This window comes from Protopterus annectens, chromosome 3.part1, assembly GCF_019279795.1.
Source record: "Protopterus annectens isolate FY-2018-M chromosome 3.part1, PAN1.0, whole genome shotgun sequence".
NCBI classification, from domain to species: Eukaryota; Metazoa; Chordata; order Ceratodontiformes; family Protopteridae; genus Protopterus; species Protopterus annectens.
The window spans coordinates 1,316,708,398-1,316,728,761 of NC_056732.1; the positions used below are offsets into that span (position 1 = coordinate 1,316,708,398).

Here is a 20,364-nt window from a genome sequence, read left to right on the forward strand (position 1 = left end):
GAAAGAAAGTGTTCGGTGACCAGTTCTGGGTTTTTCTTTCCTAAACCTGTTTGTGATAGTACCGAAATTCATAATATTGTCTCTTCCCGACCTGTTGCCTCTTCTTCCTCTTTCAACTTTCCTGGTAATGCTAGACTTAGATGCTTATCACATCCCTATTTGTCCAGACTATAGACATTTCTTAATGTGATCCAGACACAAAATCTTATCAGTTCTTCTCCTTATCTATTTGGACTATCCACTGCACCAAGAGTGTTCACAAAATGTCTAGCTTCAATTATAGGTCATTGAAAGTTAGAGTATACAAATTTTTCAATATTTAGATGACTTACTTATCTTTGCAGTCTTTTTCAAGGTGTCTGGAATCTGTGTTGGCTGAGAGAGATCTCTTGCACAAACTGGGATTTGAAGAGAGCATTCATGACTCCCTCACACAAGATTGTGTTCCTGGGATGTCAGATAGAAACCTCAGTTTGAGCTTTTCTTCCACAGCAAAACCAGATCTTTATTTACATCTGTTTCTAAGGTTTTCCACTCAGACTTTGGTTACTGCAAGAGGAATACCTCAGGTTTTGAGTCTCATGGCATCAACGATTCTCGTGTTACACCTGGCAAGACTCTGCAGGAGAAAGATACAGCAGTATCCAAAATCTCTTTGGTCCCACCATCAAGACCCTTTATCTTTTCAGATCCTAGTGCTGGGGTTTGTCAGAAGAGAAATATTTTGGTGGAGGCAACAGATATCCTTAAATCCAGGTCTCTCCTTCTTCCTTCCTGCTTCAGAACAAGTCGGTCAAAACAGACTCTTTGAACTTTATAATGGGAGCAGTTTCCTGAGAGATAAAAATGCAGGGGGTGTGAGACACCAAGGACAGATTCTGTCTGAACCGTCTGTGGTCCCTCTGAACCTCTTCAAGTGATTACAGACAATACCACAGTCATGGTACATCATCAAGCAAGGGGGAACCAGGTCATACCCCCTTTGCAGGCTAGGGATATAGCTTCACTGCACAGTCTCACTTTACAGGTGTCCTTCATTCTGTCAGAGCAAAACTGTATGTCAGACAAGCTGAGCAGAACTTGGGCAGATCCTATGGAAACTAGATCAGGAGTCTTCCAAGATTTGATCCAACTGTGGGGAATTCCTCAAGTAGACCTCTTTGCCTCTGCTCTGAACAATCGACTGGCAAAATTCTGTTCCAGGACTCCATGTATGAAGGCCTGGAAGACAGATGCCTTTTAATTTTTTTGGACAGGAATGTTCCTGTATGCCTTTCCCACCCTTTCCACTAATATCGAAGGTACTTCTGAAGATTCAGAAGGAATCCTTCAAGATCATTGTGGTGACTCCCTTCTGGCTCAGGCAACTGTGGTTCTCTCTCCTTTTGGAAATGTCTGGGGTAATTATCTTCTCCAAATGCTCATTGCATTTTATTCTGTGTCTCTCGTTTTGCTATATGTTGTCTAATCTATTTGTGGTTTTCTATTTTTTTCCGAGATCTAACCTCCTTTAACAAAATTTTGCTTAGTACTTTTATGTGTATGAGGATGTGCGAACTACCCTTTGTATTCATTTTTTTTATCTGACCAAATGCCCATGTGTTGTTCTGCCATGTCCTTGTCAAGTATTTTACCTGTCATGTGTTTTCATTTGGGTATATATCCCATTGCCTGAATCAAATATATTAATCTGATGTGGGTGTTCTTATAGTACATGTCCAAATTGGGAAGTCCCAAACCACTCTGTTTCTTTGACAGCATTAGTTTCTTCCATTGCACTATTTCTTTCTTTTGTTATTCAAAAAGAAACTCAGTAATTGCCTTTTTTTTGTATTCTTCCATATCTGATGTCTTAGTTGATGTTTCCTAACACACATGAAGAACCAGGACAGTGGGGCCAAAAATATCTTATTTGCTTATATCTTATTGTTTGTCCATAAATATCAATTTCCATAGTCCTATCTTACTTTCTATTTTTTTTTTAGCTGCTTGCTCAACATTCCATTTCAGCCATATTCCCAAGAGTCTCTGCTTGTCATGGTCCCACAGGAAGGGAAAGTTTTATATATTGGGTCATAATTAATTACTGTAGCCTTTGTTTTAGATTAATTTACTTTGTATCTTGCAATGCTGTTAAAATATTTTGGTGCATCAGATGTAATTTTTATATCATGTTCTGATTGTGCATAATATTACGTTAACAAAGTTCCATTTTCTCATTAATATTTCTCAGTTTAGATTCATTTATGCTCGATTGTCTCATGTCCTTGACCATGGCTCTAAATATAAAGCGTAGTGGTGAAAGTGAATACCCCTGCCTAGCTCCTGTTGCAAGGCTAAATATTTTATGCAACTCATCACCATGCTTCAACCTAGCTTGAGCTAATTTTTAAATATTAATGTTGTCCATATTTGCAGAAACTTAAATGCGAAGACAAGCTGGTAAAAAACACGCAAAACTGGACTGCAAAAAGCACAGGTCCTTGACACTGCACACTAGTCACAAATCAAAGTACTCTGAATGGCAATAACGTACTTTTAATGACCTTTAAGTGTACAAAAATATAATCCACTTTTCGTCAACACAAATAGTTCGACTTCTTCAGAAACCATACAAAGGTAAATGTTGAAACAGGTTGCTTAAATATACAATTTGATTCTGTCACATTGTAAATAAATTGAGGTTTAAAGGCGTACAACATGAAATGCAAGAAATTATAATCAAACCCTTAATAAATCTCAAGCCACCTTCCGCCTCAACTATACCAAAAAACCTCTCCAAAAGACATATACAATTAAACTTTAAAATTTAAATAAATCTATAAATATAGAAAAATATGTTAGAAAATATATAAAAATATATGATAAATTGATGTATAGACACATGCATATGTATATTCAATATTAATAAAAAATACATGTAAATGTACAAATACATAAAACACAAATTGTGTTAAACAAGTACATAAATATCTGTACACTAATATAGTGTGAGTATGTAAATCCTGTAAAAACTAAATATAGAAATCCATAATGTATAATATACAAGTAAAATATTGTATGAATTAAATAACCCTATTTGTACATTCCATCGTGCATATAATCTACATAATAAACAAACATTATATCATATAGCATTATATCAGACTTCCTTTGGTACACTGAAATATTCAGCCACCTGAACCTTTCTCTCTTTTTGGCATCTTCCACTGTGATAGATTTAGTAAATTGTGATTCAGCCCGGTCATAAGACTCTAACAGGTATGCTTTTACTGAATTAGTAGATCTAAAAAGGGTCTTCCTTAATGGGTCTCTGATAATCTTCTTCTGTCCCTGCTGCAATTGGTAGGCCCTTCTTTCAGCACTGACTGCTGGAGGTTTCCTGGAAATCAGGCAGGTATATAATTATTATAATTGTTTGTGTATTGCCTTTAAAGGTCTCGCATGCTTATTGTTTTGCGATTTGCCTGAATTGTGCTCACTGTATGAAAATGGACTGATTGGCTCATGGGGCTAGGCACTGATGTTCTTCGTGTTTCACTGTTGCAGTCATCACACTTGGGTTATCTGCCTGCAGGTAGCCCTCAGTTGGCCTAAATACCAGAGACTTGATATTTCGGCGTCAGATGTTGTCGCTTCTTCCATGACGTCAGGTCGTCAGGGATATAAAAACAGGCAGCCGATGCCATTACATCAGTCTTTCTTGCCAAGGAAGAGCCCGAAGGAGAAGCAGTTTGCAAGTGCCGGTCGTCCGCTACCTGAATTTTTTCATTTGAGTTGAATAATCCTGAAGTCTTCTAAAGCTAAGTACCCCGTTGGGGATCCTTTTTTCTTGCTCTAACCAATGTCAGAAAATGTTAACAATTGGCTTGCCTGTGGAAAGCAAATACTTCACAGAGATTTTCATTCTTACTGCGTTACCTGTTTAGGCCCAGACCACAACTCCCTCGCTGTCGGTTTTGTGCCTTGTTTAATGCCTGAACCATTCGTTGGGCTATCTTTGTCGCTGTCAATGTCCGTATTCTGAAATGGCTTCGGTAAGCCATCTGACTACCGATCTTCCAAAAAAAACGTAATTATAAAGACAGAGATTGCATAGGTCCAAAATTGCCGACAAAGCTTCCGTTAAACTAGTCGCCATTCCACTGGCACTCAGTGAGGTGCCTTTGCAGCCCCTGATGCCTGCTTCTGTGGATTTGCAGGCCTCTGCTGAGACCCATTCGGAGTCTGGTATGCCGCAAGATGCTTCTTCGACTATGGAACCAGCGGATATCTCTACTTTAGAAAGGTCCAGAGCTGCTGTGCAGACACCTGCTTCTGAGGGTGTTTTTTGTCCAACCAATGTCCAAATCAAACCGACAACTTCTTTTTTAACCAAAACTACCAAGTTTCTTAGGCCCAGAGTATGCACTACACCTAGAAAACCAATGACCAAAGCACATGCTCAGGCACCCATGCCACAAAAACAAATGCTTAGAATGGCTGAAGACCTTATTACGCTGATTAGGGGAAGCCAGCCTTCCCCTGCTAAGAGTCAGAGAATCCAGTCCCCTTCAGTTTCTACAGACCAGGAGTCCGATGACTCTAACCTTTCTGATTTATGAAGACATGCCCTTATCCACCTATGAGGATTCAGATGCAGAGGAATCCATTCCCTCTGCCTCCCCTCCAGAGTATTTTCTTTTGGTGATACCTTGCATACCTTAAGAGAGCATTTCCATTGGGAATGCCAAGACTATCCTCAGTCCAAAAAGAGGTTCGGAGAATTTTTAGAGTTGCCTCAGTACAGGCCATACCACCTGTCCTGGATGTTGTGGATGATTTCATGGAATCCAGTCTTACTCCAGACACTTTACCTCTGACCCCTAGGAAACCAGACAGGTACTACAGAGTACCCAATTCTCACATTTTCTTTTCAAGAATCCTACTGCTGACCCAGAGATCATTTCCCAGGGACCTAAAGGTATTAAGGCTACTACAGCCAAAAATCCTACCCCTTCGGACAGGGATTCCAGATCTTTGGACAGATGCGGTAAGAAGGTATATACCTCTGCAACTCTCGCTATCAGGGCATTGAATTGCCAGTTACACATGCTGAAATACCAGCAACATATTATGGAACTTATTAAACAAAAAGTTTTAATCTTTCCAGATTGTGCAGAAAATAAAGAATTGCAGGAGCTTATGCACTCTGCAAGCCTAGTTAATAAGCATACTTTGCAGTGTGGCTTTGATGCCCTAAAAGCATCTTGCAGGGCAGCTGTCACTGGCTCTGTACTGAGAAGACATACTTGGCTGAAGGAGCAGACCTTGCCAGATCATGTCAAATCTAAATTACTAGACTCTCCTTTAAATAAGAACCGTTTGGCACCAAAGCAGAAGAAGTTCTTAAAAAGATGGAAGAAAAGGCTAAATCTATGCAAACTGTTAAAAAAATTCCTACAAGTGCAACCATCTATATTCAGTAGGCATTGCCCTTCAAAACACAAGCCCCCTCCAGGCCTTCCCAAACAAGAACCAGGGAAAACAGACCACCCAGACTACAGTCTCAGGGTATGCAGAGATCTAAGCAATGGGGTGCCCCTACCCCTAAAGCAGGGAGTGGTAAGCCACTTCCTTATAGAAAAAGCTAACAATGACTTCTCAACCCTACTTCCCAGCCCTGCTCAACTGCTTGTGCCTCTAGGAGGAAAACTTGCCCTTCATGCAAAAAAAACTGGATGTCTGTCACTCAGGACCGATGAGTCAACATTGTATCCCAGGGGTACAAATTTTTATTTCCATTGACTGCCAACCCCAAGCGGGTTTCCAGACCTTCTTCCAAACCAGTGGGCAGAGGCTCAAAACCAAGTATGTTCCCTGCTCAATATCAGAGCTATTCAGCCTGTTCCAGTAGAACAGAGGGGTCAAGGAATCTACTCCAGACTATTCCTGGTACCCAGGAAAGATGGCTCTTGGTGCCCAATCCTGGATCTTTCAATTCTCAATACCTTCCTGGTGGTTCCAAAATTCAAGATGCTTACCCAGCAATAGCTTCTCCCTATGTTAGCCAAGGATGCCTGGTTAGTCACCCTAGACTTAAAAGAAGTCTATCTGCACATCCCCATAAGGGAGTCATGCAGGAAATATCTACATTTCAGGGCAGGGTCTATGCATTATCAGTTCTCTGCACTTCCCTTTGGCTTATGTACTGCACTCAGGGTATTCACAAAATTTCTGGCTCCAGCCTTTGCATACTTCAGGCAGAGAAATATCCAAATTTGCCCGTACTTGGATGACTGCCTGACTCAGGCGGACAGTCAGGAGTTGCTGCTTCAGCACCTGACATTTGTAAAAAAACCTTCCCACTTCATTGGGGTACACCATCAACGAAAAGAAATCACAACTGGTACCCAGTCAAAAGATTGTATTCCTGGGAGCAAGCTTGGACACAACTTCCCAGATGGCATTCCTCACTTCAGAAAAACAGGTGTATCTGACAGACTACTTCAAGCAAATGGCCTCCAGAACCCAGATATCTGCAAGAAAAATGTGGCAAGCCCTAGGGTTCTTGGCCTCATGTATTCTGCTAATTCCATATGCAAGACTGCATGTGAGGAAACTTTAATGGTACTTAGAAAGTCTTTGGTGCCAACATTCTCAGCACCTGGAAACTGTCATTCCTATCATACCTTGTTTAAGGACAGAGTTCCTTTGGTGGGCAGAAGCATGCAACCACAACAAGGGACTGCATTTTACTCAACCCCACGCCGCCAGATCTAACCACAGACTCATCAGACTATGCACAAGAGGCTCACATGGCAGGCAGATGTATTCAGGGCCACTGGATCCCAAGGCAAATTCTCCTGCACATCAACCAAAAAGAGATGCTAGCTGTACAGAATGCCCTGACAGCTTTCAGATACCTACTGTTACCAGGACAACTGCAGATGAAAACAGACAACACCACAGTTGTGTTACATCAACAAGCAGGGGGGAACCCATTCCTACCCACTCTGTAGGTTAGCTATGGTCCTGTGGAACATGGCCTTGGACAACCAAGTTCATCTACAAGCTAAATTCCTGCCAGGCAAACAAAATTCACTGGCAGACACAAGCAGAAATCTCCTAGACCCACATGAGTGGAAATTGGAGCCGAGCACCTTCAACCTTCTGATCAAAAAATGGGGGACCCCAGAGGTGGATCTCTTTGCCTCCCCCAGCAACCATCAGTTAAGCAAATTCTGCACTAGAAACCCTCACAGCAGGGCCTGGAAGGTGGATGGCCCTATCCTTTCAATGGGAAAACCTCTCAATCTATGCCTTTTCCCCTCTGCCTGTACTCTTGAGAGTATTACTCAAGATAAGATAAAACAAGACAGGCCAAGGACAATTCTGGTTGCCCCGGACTGGCCATGCTAGCACTGGTACCCACTCCTGCGCAACCTGACAACGGTGACAACGGTGCCACCCTGGCACCTACACCAGACCCCAACCCTGCTTTCTCAGCAGGAGGGACAGATTTTGCATCCACAATTGCAAACTCTAAATCTTGCAGCCTGGCTTATTCCTTAAACACTCCACCAGCAACCCGAAGCAAGCAGGTGCTGGACGTCATCCTTGAAGCCAGAAGGCCCAGTACTAGGAAATCCTATGCTGAAAAGTGGAAAAGGTATTGCTCTTGGACTCGGTCTAAAGGAAAGGACACAGCACTGCCATCCTTACCTCTAATCCTGGATTACCTAGCAGAACTACTCCACAGAGGCCTATCCTTCTCCTTTATTAAGATCCATGCCTCTGCCATTTCGGCTCATTACAATACTGAGCCACCTCTATTCTCTCACCCTCTCATCCAACAGTTCCAGAGAGGGGCAAACAATTTAAGGCCACCAAGAGAGCAAACAACTTAAGGCCACCAAGAGAGCACCCACCTCTGCTTGGGACCTTACCTTTGTACTGGAAAAGATCACACTTCCCCCTTTTGAACCAGCTGCTTCAGCAGAGTTAAAATTCCTCTCTTGAAAACAGCCTTGCTTCTAGTCATAACTTCAGCTAGAAGAGTGTCCGAGTTACAAGCACTAATTGCTGTGGAACCCTTCATTATTTTCCACGCTGACAGGGTTTCCCTCAAGACTAACCCTTCCTTTATGCCTAAAGTGGTGTCCAGTGTGGCTCTCAACCAATCCATCCATTTGCCAGCCTTCTTCCCTAATCTTCAAAATAAAGGGGAAATTGCACTCTTTGGACGTGCACAGAAAGCTCCTATCTACCTTGATAGGACTAAGCCTTTCAGAAAGTCTGGCCAGCTGCTAGTCAGTTTTGCAACAGGAGCAGAGGGCAAGGCCATTTCAAAACAAACCATTTCCAAATGGATAGCACACTGCATCCATTTCTGCTACAAGCACCATGGAAAACCAACCCCTCATGGGGTCAGAACACATTCCACTAGGGCCACATCTACATTTACAGCATTTCTCAGGGAAGTCCCTATCAGGGACATACTGGAAGCTGCTACCTGGAGTTCTGTACACACCTTCACCAAGCATTACCACCTGCCTATATTTCCATATCCAGGGCAGGATTTGCTACAGCAGTCTTGCAAGGCCTACTAGCCAGCCCCAACTCTTTTTGACTGCCTCCACCCTTCCTCAGCTTTGGGAATCAACCCAAGTGTGATGACTGCAACAAAGAAACACAAAGAACATAGTACAGTTGTGTGCGCTTGCCATAAATGTGGATGTTTGAGTGTATTCACTGTTGCAGTCTTTGGTTTCCCTCCCTCCAGCCCCCTGGTTTTCTCGGTCTCTTTATCTCTCCTCTCTATAGCTATTCCTACTGGTATTGGTATTTACTTTTTACTGGTGGTGTTTTCCCCACCATATATTAGCTCCCTATTTGGGGGCTCCTGACAGTTGGGGGAAGAAAACTGATGTAATGGTGTTGGCTGCCTGTTTTTATACTCCTGAAGACCTGACGCCATGGAAGAAGTGACAGTATCCGATGCAGAAGTATCTGGTATTCGGGCCGACTGAGGGCTACCTGCAGGCAGATAACCCAAGTGTGATTTGACAGCATCAAGATATGTGCTGGCTCTGAGCAGACATACACTGAGTGACGTATTTTCCAAGAAAAATGCCTGATTATGATTGGTAGAGAAGATGAACCAAATTGTCGGGTCCCTGAAGGATGCTTTTTGTCAAAATCAGCTTATATGGTAACATTGTAGAGGATTATGATGAAGTCTCCATTGATGACCAATATCTTGTGTGTTCATGACATGAATGTAGAGAAATTCATCTCATGGGCAGAGTCAAATAAAGCTTTGGAATTAAATGTTGATATCCATGTCAAGTGCATTGCCACCAGTTGTGATTGGAGAAGCCTCATCACAATTCATTGTAGTACATGGAGCTATAGCAGGCCTAATACCGCACTAGTTAGAGAAAAACTGTTGGGACATGAAGTTTTCTTGACAGTCTTAAAAGCTGTAAAACACTTGACCAACAGTTTTAAAAGCTGTCAAGACCCTTCACTTTGTTGCACCTGTTTTGCTTTTTTTAGCAATGCAGAGAGTCTTGCACCTTTCAAAGCTGTAAAGTTCTAACTGTGGTGGTTGCATTGTATACTGCAGTGCTCGACCTTATGTGTTCAGTGTTGCTTTTCAGAAGTTGTTATACACCCTTCTAAAATGTTTTTATTGGATGTTTTGATGCAGCACTGTATAACTGCGATCTTTCTGAGTTTTAGAGCATAAAACATGTGCTCAATGTATTTATCTGTCATTTTCCATTTCTCCAGCCATGAGCATAATTGCATTTTACTTGCACGTTACATTTGTACTTGTTTTACATTTGTTTTCTTAAACAATGTGCCAGTCTTATACAGGGTGGATTGGACATGCACATTATGTTCTTGAGGATTTGTGAGGAGAGTAAAGCATTGCAGTAATGCATGTTTGAACAGCTTTTGTTACTGTGACTTTCTGGAAAGATAGAGGGGGTTACCCATCCTACAAGGTTAGGTGGAGCCAGCTAGCTGTTCATATTTAAGTAATATTCATTGTAATGTACTTAAAACTGCTTCTGCCAAGGTAGCCATATTTACCAAATTGGAGTGATCTAATTGAGCAGTAATGTGTGAAAAGTTTAGTATGTGGGGAATTCTACACTTATTTTGGATTAGGCCAACTATCCTCAGTACAGTGGCATATAATGTACAAGTAGATCTCCCAGCAGCAGACCCACTGATCTTTTATTATTGCTCAAGTCTGCCTTGGCTGTGTGATCTGTTTTGGTCACAGAGTTCACACAATTTTTGATGATCTGTGCTTGATGCAGAATGTTCATCAGAATGAGCAGTTGTTAGCAATTACAAATTTTATACCCCCTCACATTGCATATCTTTCTGGATCTTTAATTAAGGACTCTGTTATTCACTTCTTACTGATCAGCCTAAATAATTATAGAGCTGGTGTATAGCACAAATTAGAGGAATATATTGAGGGACAAAGAGAAGTATCTAATAGTACTACAGTGTCTTGTTAAGCAACATGCATTGAAATGCAAGTTTTTGAAGACAAAGTGTATTTTTGTCTTTTGAACTTGTGCCATGGCTAAAAATGATCTTGTATTATCAGTTTAACCACCTGTTCAGCAATTGTTGAATAAATAAACTGTCACAGAGTCTGAGAGGGGGAGACAGAAATAAAAAAAACTGGCACTGCTATCTTCTGGAGGAACAAAAGCAATTAAAAAAAAAAGTGACAGGTAAAATGTGTGTTATTCCTATGGTACAGCACTTGGATTTATTTATTTCCCATAGTATACTGAATTTGTTTTCCCTTTCTTAGTCTTATGTTGTGTAATAAAATATCAGTTTTGCAGTAAAATTGAAGTTCTTAGTATGATTATACAAAGTTTGAGAGTTGTATATGAAATGGTTCTGCACTGATTAATATTTTAGCCCCAGAAAGATTCTCCTATCAGGTGGGACATGAGAGTTGACAGAATACATCACATAATGTAGCATGTAGAATGCTTGCATTTTGCTTTAGTACAGAATTGATATGATATGACCCTATATGTACTGCATGGAGCTCCATAATTATGAAAAGGATATTGGGTTTCCATTCATAACCAGTATTTGAGACATGGATGACAAGAAAGCGAAGCTCAAATGGTGAGTCTTGATATCCATGTTGAGAACATGTAATAAAGGATTATGATCAGAGACCCAATCATAATTATTTGTAGTATGTGGAGCTTTGTCTGCTCCATATACTATCAGTTACAGGAAAACAATGAACACAGTGTTTTACTAGCTTTGAAAGCCAGTAAAGCACTTATCAGAGTCAACAAGGCAGCAGCATATACCACTCAACTAATTTACTTAAGAATACTGGGGGACAAAGCATCAAAATTAGGCACAGTTTTAAATATTTCCCTGTTTCACTTAAAAAGTTAATAAAGTAATACTTTTTTTCATCATTGTGCAGCTTCTGAACAATAAGACTTCTGAAACTTTGTGACATTTTTCACTGACTGTAATCTTAAGTGATTTAAGAAAACTATTACAAGTGACAGTTAACAGGCATAGATAGCAGGTAGAAATGAAGCTGTTGTCTGGCCAGCACTGTCAGTTCTTATTTCCTGGTGAGAGACCCAATCTTAACAGAGTTTAGGGAGCATTTGTAAAGCAACCCCCTAACCGTTGTTATGATCCGATCCTTTGCTAAAGTAGCACTTAATAGTTTGCATTTTTCTGATATTGGAGCTTAATCTTGATACTGCTTGCAGTACAGGATTGTTAAGTCAGGGGCTGTTAAGGTTGTGTCTTGCGCTAGAGTCTAACTGCTGCCATACAGCAGTAGAATGTAAAAAAGCTTTTAAAAGTTGTTAGAACTCCACTCTGCCAAACTTAGAAAGTGTAGCAAAATGGTGTCTGAAAGCATTTTAAAGCCATTAAAACTACAGAGGTGCATGCTGCCATGCCTGTCAGCTGTCCCTGATTTTGCAGAATGTCCCTTATTTTTCCTTATATTTCTGCCCTGTCCCTCATAAAATTTTTGATTTTCTGTTTAAATCACTGAGGATTGCAATATGTCAGTAATGCCATTCATTAGAGTTTCTTACTACTTATTGTTCAGAAAATGCATTTTGGTGCAAATCCATTTCTTCTATTAACTTTTAAGTTAATATTTAAACAGTGCTATTATATTTATATTATATGCTATTATATTGCTATTATATGTCCATCCATAATTTTTGCTTTCAGCAGAACTTTTAAGCAAAGATGTTGAGAGGTATGGTTCTATATGTTTGACAGCACTTGCTAATTCCTTTACTGTCTTTGAAGTTGGTAAACACTTTGCTGTCCTACACATTTTTTTCCTGTAGCTGGTTAATACATGGAGCAGGTAAAGCTCCATGCACTGCAAACAATTATAATAGGTGACTTGTTCATAGCCTTTTATGTGTTCTTAATATGGATGCCAAGAGTCACCTCTTGGACTTGGCATCCATGTCTGGACCACATAGTAGCCTGGTCATGAGCGTATACCTGATCATAAACCTCCATGTAGAATAAAGGATGTTGTGAAGAAAGCAAAAACTAAACTAAGTATTCAGCAGCTAAGAATTGCAATGGTAGCATAGAAAAAGTGTAACATTACTTGTCTACATGTGAAGATCTGGTCTTTGTTGAATGTTAGAAATAAAAAGGAAAAATTAAAATTACTTGCTTAACTTGAGTTTTTTCTACTGTTTTACAATATGGTTTGTACTGTTTTCTGTCAAGCTGCATTTTTTCCTCCTGATAATGTATTTTGCTGTTTTTTTATTTTTGCTATAGCTGTAGCTTTTAAAAATGCCAAACAGCTTGAGCAAGCAAAAGATGCCTACCTGAAAGAAGCCGAATGTCATGAAAACAACAAGGCGTATCCTTTTTATGGAAACTTGAAAAAACATTTAACATTATAAATAACTGTTGCTATATATTCCACTATACTGTATGTGGACAAATGAATTCCAATTTTGTCTGAAAGTAAAGGTAATATTTGGCTAAAGCTAAAATACTGGGACCTCTTGATTTGTATATGTTTATTAGCCTTCAGTGCACGTTGACAATGTACATTTGTAGTCCCTTGTAGTAATGCCTAGAAGGGGTTCACATTATGTCAGTTTTTAGGAGCTCATTACTTGTGTGCTGGCTGAGTAATTTCACAAACGGTTTTAAAAATGATAGTCTGTTCTTTAATTATATTGTAGACGGCAGGGGGTTCAGTTATTTTGTTTACGTGGTGGTCAGAGGTGTTACAGTTGAAATGTCAGCTTTTTCTTGCTGTAATAGTTACTTTGCAGGTTGTTGGAAGTTCATATTTTAACTGAAACTTTTGAGAGACTCAAGTAAAATGATTCTGTTAATAGTAATCCCTTTCCCTAGAAAAAAGGCTAAGCTAGTGTTAGTGCTGATCATCATTGTTGGTCCATTATGAAAGTTTCTGAATTTTCTTCAAGTTGAAAAACTTCAAAATGGCGTTAACAAATATGTTGTACAGTAGGGAATTGCTGTTACTATGATACTGCTTTGTTTGCAGGTTTGCAGCAAGTCACTTTATATGTATGTGAGATGCATATATACGTGTGCAGTATTTTAAGAAGCCTTTGTAAAATGTAGTCATTTGTGTCCTTTCTAATTTCCAAAGGATTGCAAGGCAGAAGTATATTTGGATGAACTGCCCTGCTTCTGAAATGCAATATTCTTAACAATCAGTACTTGGTATTTTAGGGATGCCTTTTTAAATACTTTACTCTAGCTTTGCTGCTTGCTTCTTTATTTTATCTTTGCTGTTGCCAAGTGTATTATCTACATGTCTTTTAGAAGCCAGAGGCATTTGTATTGAAATTCTGCTCCTGTTTGAGTCTGCATTTTTCTGAGAGATAACCCACATACTTCATTTGGAGTTCTAGTGATTGCAAGCACCACTGGTACATTATGGGGCTTACTAAGTTGTAGCATTCCCGAGCAGTATAGCAGTGCTTGAATGCATAGGCATATTATACAGTCTGCTGACCCCTAGAAGGTTTCCCCTTCACATGCTTGGGGAGAAGCTCCTCAAGCTTTAGTAGCCCCCCCCCCCCCAAAAAAAAAAAAAAAACCAAAAAAAAAAAAAAAAAACACGGCATAACACCAAATGCTTTTCTCCACAAGAAATCATTGCTGGTGAGATTTCTAATTGAATGCCAGCAATGATTCAGTTTTTTAGGGAGATTTCTCCCTTCTTTAATATAGTGCGACTGTGGAGTTGATATATATATATATATATATATATATATATATATATATATATATATATTCAGGCATTTTTTCTCATTGTTTGGAAACGTTGACTTTCAGAAGTCTGCGTTTTATAGTAGAACCCCCCCCCCCCCGAATGTTGCTTACATATTTGGACTGTCTTTGACCTCTTCTTGGTAGCATTTGGAATAGTAGAAGCATTCACTTGCTTTTTACTATTTGATGATGCTCACAGTAGTCATTGTTGCAGTGCTAAGTCGTTTGGGACTTCGTGCCATGGAGAAGTATGTGATTGGCCCAAATATCAAGTGTCTTTCACTGTTCCTCAGCTGACTGATTTCCTTCGCTGTTTGACTTCAGCCTAGGTGTCCTGATTTACTAGATTAGAGTGATCTAGTTAGGCAGCAATGTGTGAAAGTTCAAAGGTACATCAGCCAGCACCATCTTCAGTTCTTTCTTGCCATGTACTCTGATGGACAAGACCACATTTGAGAACATAGTCAGTCCATCAGTCAACTTAATGGAATGTTCAGATAACTATTGGGGATCTTCCCTATTTTTTTTTATAGTTTTTAATGTTGGTTGTTAATATTTTGTGGGGAAACAAATCCCCCACAAAGATTTCCACTGCTATTGTCTGTTGTGTTTAAGACTTCAGCACAAAGTACTGATCTGCCCCTTTTATGATAGGTTCAACAGTAAATAAAACCATCAAGTGTAGGAGCGAATCCCTCCAGCATTTTAATTCAGGTTGGGCCAAGCCTTTTCATGCTGTGGTGTCCACCTATTTCCAGGCCATCTTCCCAAAAAAATGCATAGTCAAACACCCGAAGGAGAACTGTGTGTTAGAAGGTGAAGACTTTTCTGTGTCCAACTCTTCATCTTGTATAAAGATTATCAACTTTTGTGAGACACCTTTGTAGCCCCCTGGTCCGATTTCTGTTAGGTCTGAGTCCTGTGGCATGTCCCTTGTGGAGACCTCCATGACTTTGGCCCAGTCCTTATATGCTGACACTACATAAACTCCCTAAATTCGACAAAGCCCACCCTTGAAAAACAACCTTTGCCAGGAACCTTCCAAGAAAAAAAGAAAAAGGGGCAACTCCCTCCCCCCAAGAGAAACCGATTCCGTAGATTTGGAGGATGAAGAGGAACTGGCTTATGTAAAGCATCTTGCCACTCAGCAGTAAGTAGACTCCGACTCAAAAAAAACACCTTGTCCTCAGCTTCCTCCCCTGATGACTTAACCTTTAGAGGATACCCTTCATAGGATGAAGGAATCCTTTACTTGGGAGTCTAAGGAATTGAGCTTCCCAGCCCCTAAACTCCTGGCTATACCTTCAGTTTACAGAGTATCTGATGTGTTTACCAACATGTCCTTGCTACCCAATTCCCTTACCCTTGTCCCCAGGAAAACTGATCACTTCTGTAGTCCCACAAGTATCTCCATAAAAACCCATTGGCAGATCTAGAGGCGGAATCCTACAAGGGATCATCTGGGTAGGCATCCAGGAACGTCTTGCCAAAATAGATTTGGCACGAAAACATGCACTTCAGCCATCGTGACCATGAGAGCTTTGAATTTCCAGTTCCGTATGCTCAGTGCAGGAACAAATTAAAACCTTGGCAGACTGGATACAGGATAAGAGCCTCTAAGGAGAATCCATGAATTATGCAGTGTAGGCCTCTAGGTGTTCCGACTGTGGCTGTGTTACATTGGATGCATCATGCCAGATGGCTGATACTGAGTTTATGATGAGGGAGCATGCCTGGCTGAGAACTTGGCCCTCTGTCAGACCGAGTTAAAGCTGAGCTGCTCTTTGGACCTCCATCAGAGAAGGTATTTGAGAGACTAGACAAAAAGAGGAAGCTGAAGAAGTTTGTAAGGAATTCTACCTTTCCCTAGCCCTAGATTCAGCAGGAATTTTCTTAGTAAGTCCTTGCCCTTTCCACCTAAATAAGAAAAAAAAATTAAACTGCCTAGGGGTAAAAAGCCAAGGTGCCAAACTGAATGGCAAACCAACCAGTGTTCAAGACTTGAGGGGTCTATGGACAAAGCAGCTCCTATGGAGCAGCTATGACTTTGCTTAGTACCTCCCCTTTCACCACCTAAAACCCACCCTAACATCATCCTCCTCTTTCCTACTCGGTGGAAGACTTTCTTCATTCTCCAAACATTGAGAACAGCTCACCCAAGACAGATGGGTACTGTAGGTAATCAAAAAGGGCTATTCCATTCACTTGTGGAAACCCCCTGCCCGCATTGGTATTCCCACCCCTCTCAAAACAATGAGGACTGATTCCACCTCTCTTACAGTATCTGTTACATCAAGGCTGTATCCAGTCAGTCCCTCCAGGAGAGGCAGACACGTGTTCTACTTGCATCTCTTACTAGTTTCTATGACGGAAGGAATCTGGAGACTAATTTTGGACTTTTTGAGACTTGACAACTTTCTGGTAGTACCAGAATTCAAAATGTTGATTGTACAGAAACTTGTCTCTTGTATTCCCAGGGCCAGGATGGTGACTGTGGCTTTAAATTACACCTCCCTTCATGTTCCCATGTTTTTTTAGGAACATAGGAGATTTGTACTTTTCCAAGTAGGGGGGATCGCACATCTAATTTTGTGCCTTACCATTTGGCTTATCTACTGCACCCAGAGATTTTATGAAATGTCTGGCACCAGTCTTTGCTTTTTGCAGAGCGAGACTGGGCCATAAATACCTATAATTGGGTGATTGCAGAAATCCAAAGCTCCAAATAACGGTAGCTGGATATCAAGCAGTAAAAAAAAACAAGATCAGCTAACGCACAGGAACTGATTTTAATATGTTAATATATTTAAATGCAGTCTTCTATGTATTAGCTGGTGTTATTGTTTTTTAATACTTGGATGATTGTCTGATCCAGGCTATTCACCAGCAGAACTTCAGAAAGCCATGCAAATTACCATGAATTGCTTTCAGAAGGTAGTACTCGCCCACAATATATGGAAGTCACAACTCCCCTCCAGCACCAGGACTTCCTGGGTGCAGACTTAGATTCAGTCCAACAGAAAGCTTTTTTGTCAAAAGACAAAGTTTTGTTCTTCTCACAATGCCTCATGAAGTTATGCAGCAAACAGTCCATACTACAAGGGAATTTTTAAAAGCCCTGCAATACATGACTTTTTTGCATCCTGATAGTTCCATTGGCAAAAATGAACATGAGTAATCTACAGTAGTTCCTAAAAAATTGCTGATCACATCGGCATTCCCTAGAAATGGCAATTTCCCCTACCTTGCCTGGAAAAAGAAATTCTGTGGTGGGAGAAGAGTTTCAAAACCAACCCAGGAGCCCCTTTCCAACTTCAGAGACTATTCAAACCTTAACTACAGACAGCTTAGACTTGGCCTGAGGAGCACACATCAGACAATTCAAAGTCCAAGGGATTTGAGGCAGGCATCTGTCAGCTCAGCAGATCAGTGTAAAAGCACTGATGGCAATTATTTTGGCCTTACAGAATTCCAAGAAAGACTGGTTCCAGAGTAATAACAGACACAACACTACAGTGTTGTGGTTTATAGCTGTTTTATTCCTGAGTGGAGTTTCACACCTCCTGGCACCTGAAGAATTCCTACCTGGACAGCCTTCACATGAGCTGAAATTCTGAGAATGTACCTTTTCAAGTTAGCTGTAAATAAATGTATAGATCTCAAAAACTCAAAAAAAAAAAAAGTTAAAATATGAATGTTATTCATCACACACTTTTCTTTACAACAGTGATGTTAATGTCAACCAGACATAATGGTAATTTTATATTGAACTAGTAACTAGATAATATATACATGTACTTATTACTACTACTTTGGATAATTATATTATCTCTGCAACCATAAACCCCTGCGATCAGTGTGACTTATGCTTGGGCAGATATGATCTTCATTTCTCTGCAAACTATATTTGTAGGTGCCACTCCAGTTTTGAGTTATTTGTATAACTATGAATAGTATGCATATCAAATGAACGAATAATATAAATATCTGCCATGCAATGCTGGTTGGATACCAGCTATCAGTGCAAAGTTTTTCAGCGCTGCATATACTTTGATTTGACATGACGGAGTACCATGTAAACACAATCTGGTTTAAGTTATTAATGTAGTTATGAACATTTGCCTTAAGTTCATAATATTTCCAGGAAGAAAAATCATAATTTTTGTGTTACCAAGTAGCCCATTGATGTAAGGAGCCATTCATGACCTCTCTGGTGACTGGGCATGTGAAATACTGAATCACAATACATCCAAGTGCACAGTGTCAGAGATATGTACAAAATTATGATAATTATGCTAATATACATACATTATTCCTTAACAGCTATAAATATCTGACTGGCCAACATTGCTTTAACAATAAAATAAAACAAAAAGAACAAATGTGTGTGCGTGTGTGTGTGCGTGTGTGTGTGCGCGCGTGCGTGTGTGTGTGTGTGTGTGTGTGTGTGTGTGTGTGTGTGTGTGTGTGTGTGTGTGTGTGTGTGTGTGTGCGCGCGCGCAGCTGGATGAATGACGGGTCATAAAGATGCTGGTTTAAAGATTCATGATGGGCAAGGTATTGTAAGACTGTTGTCCAACGTTGCCCTTAATATTTATAGAGTTGTACAACTATACAAAATGCAACTATGTTTCCTAGAGCAGCAAGAACACTAAAAAGTTTGCCATGAAAGAAAAACTAGTATCTTACATTGGTTGAGGTTATGGCATGGCACGCAAAATCTCTTACTTAAGGAAGATGTGTGCTACTGCGGCTCTCTGAAAAATATCTAAGTGCAACTCTTGAGGCAGCTATAACCCAAATACAGTAATTTAAATAATTGTACTACATTAACTAAAATAAAGGTGTGCATTACAGCTAAGTACCTTGTTTGAGCAAAACAGCACTACATAGCTTCCCAAATGCACAGATAACTGAAATATGTGGTTACTGACTAGGATAATATTTCTGCATCTTTTTTCTTGTGCTACAACTTACCCCCACTTCCTCGAATTAACAACATATGAGCAACATAAATGCTTTTTTCCATGACCGCACTATTTATCTAAACTGTGTGCCCCCTCTTCATATACCAGCTGTCACCAAACAGTTTTTGAAGTGTAGTTATCTTCCACTGATCCTGTAGACTTAAGCCATTTGCTGCATCTGTTGTTATACTCCATACAGGTGTTTGGTATTTATTTTGTCAGTGAAAAAGATGTGTGCTATTACTAAGTTATTGGAAACTGCTGTTTCCCTTAGATGTTATGATCAAAAATCATTCCTTTCTAGATTGTTTGGTGCAGTAATTGAACTCCATAACAACTTGATTTTGTTTTGCTTCTGTGGGATAAAATGAAGGACTTGCAGTAATCTAGGAAATCAGAGGTATCCTACCTCTTTCTTGTCATGCGTGTTCCCCCATCCTCCCCCTTACCAGGCTTTTCCTAATGTCTGCCAGTTAACCTTTTAAAAAGTTTAGCACTCCATTCACAGTGACATGCTGTTAGGAGTTTAAGCTGAAAACCGTTGCAAATGTGTAATGCAGTAGAAACTGTAAATAAGAAATGATTTGTAATAACTCCTGCAAGGCACTTGAATCAGGTTCAGCCAAGCTTGGAGTGCTTTGTACACTGTATTTTGGTTTTCTGCGTTGCTATATACAGCATCACCAGATAAACAATGCACATATCAGCGTTTCCCCCATTTTAAGATCTGTTGGACGAAAATTATATCAGCGTTTCCAAAAGAAATGAGAAGTGTCTACCTTCTAGATAAGAAAAAAATAACATGATTCAACCTTTTCTTATTTCCTTGCTGCTGGTCACAGCAATGGTAGATAAACAATGCACAGTTCAGCAATTCCCAAAATAATGGGATGTTTCTGCCTTGCAAATAAGAGAACAAATGGCTTAATGCAACCTTATTTTTATAGAGCACTTGCCTAGAAATAAATTGTTCCTGAGATTGTGGCAAAGAAAGAAAAGAGAGCAGTGTTTACCAGACCATTATAGATGAAAAAAGGTAATGAAATGCCCAACCGTCCTGCTTTTATTACCTGAATTGAGCAGAAAT

General features: G+C 40.0%; 1 protein-coding gene across 2 annotated transcripts in view; it reads left to right on the top strand.

The window, feature by feature from the left end:
* NAPG (NSF attachment protein gamma) overlaps positions 1-20,364 on the top strand; it is a 975,476-nt gene that overhangs the window by 221,808 nt on the left and 733,304 nt on the right. For both annotated transcript variants that reach the window (XM_044067357.1, XM_044067358.1), the window contains exon 3: positions 12,829-12,913. In XM_044067357.1, the coding sequence (XP_043923292.1) occupies positions 12,829-12,913 (85 nt within the window). The remainder of the gene's footprint in view (positions 1-12,828; positions 12,914-20,364) is intronic.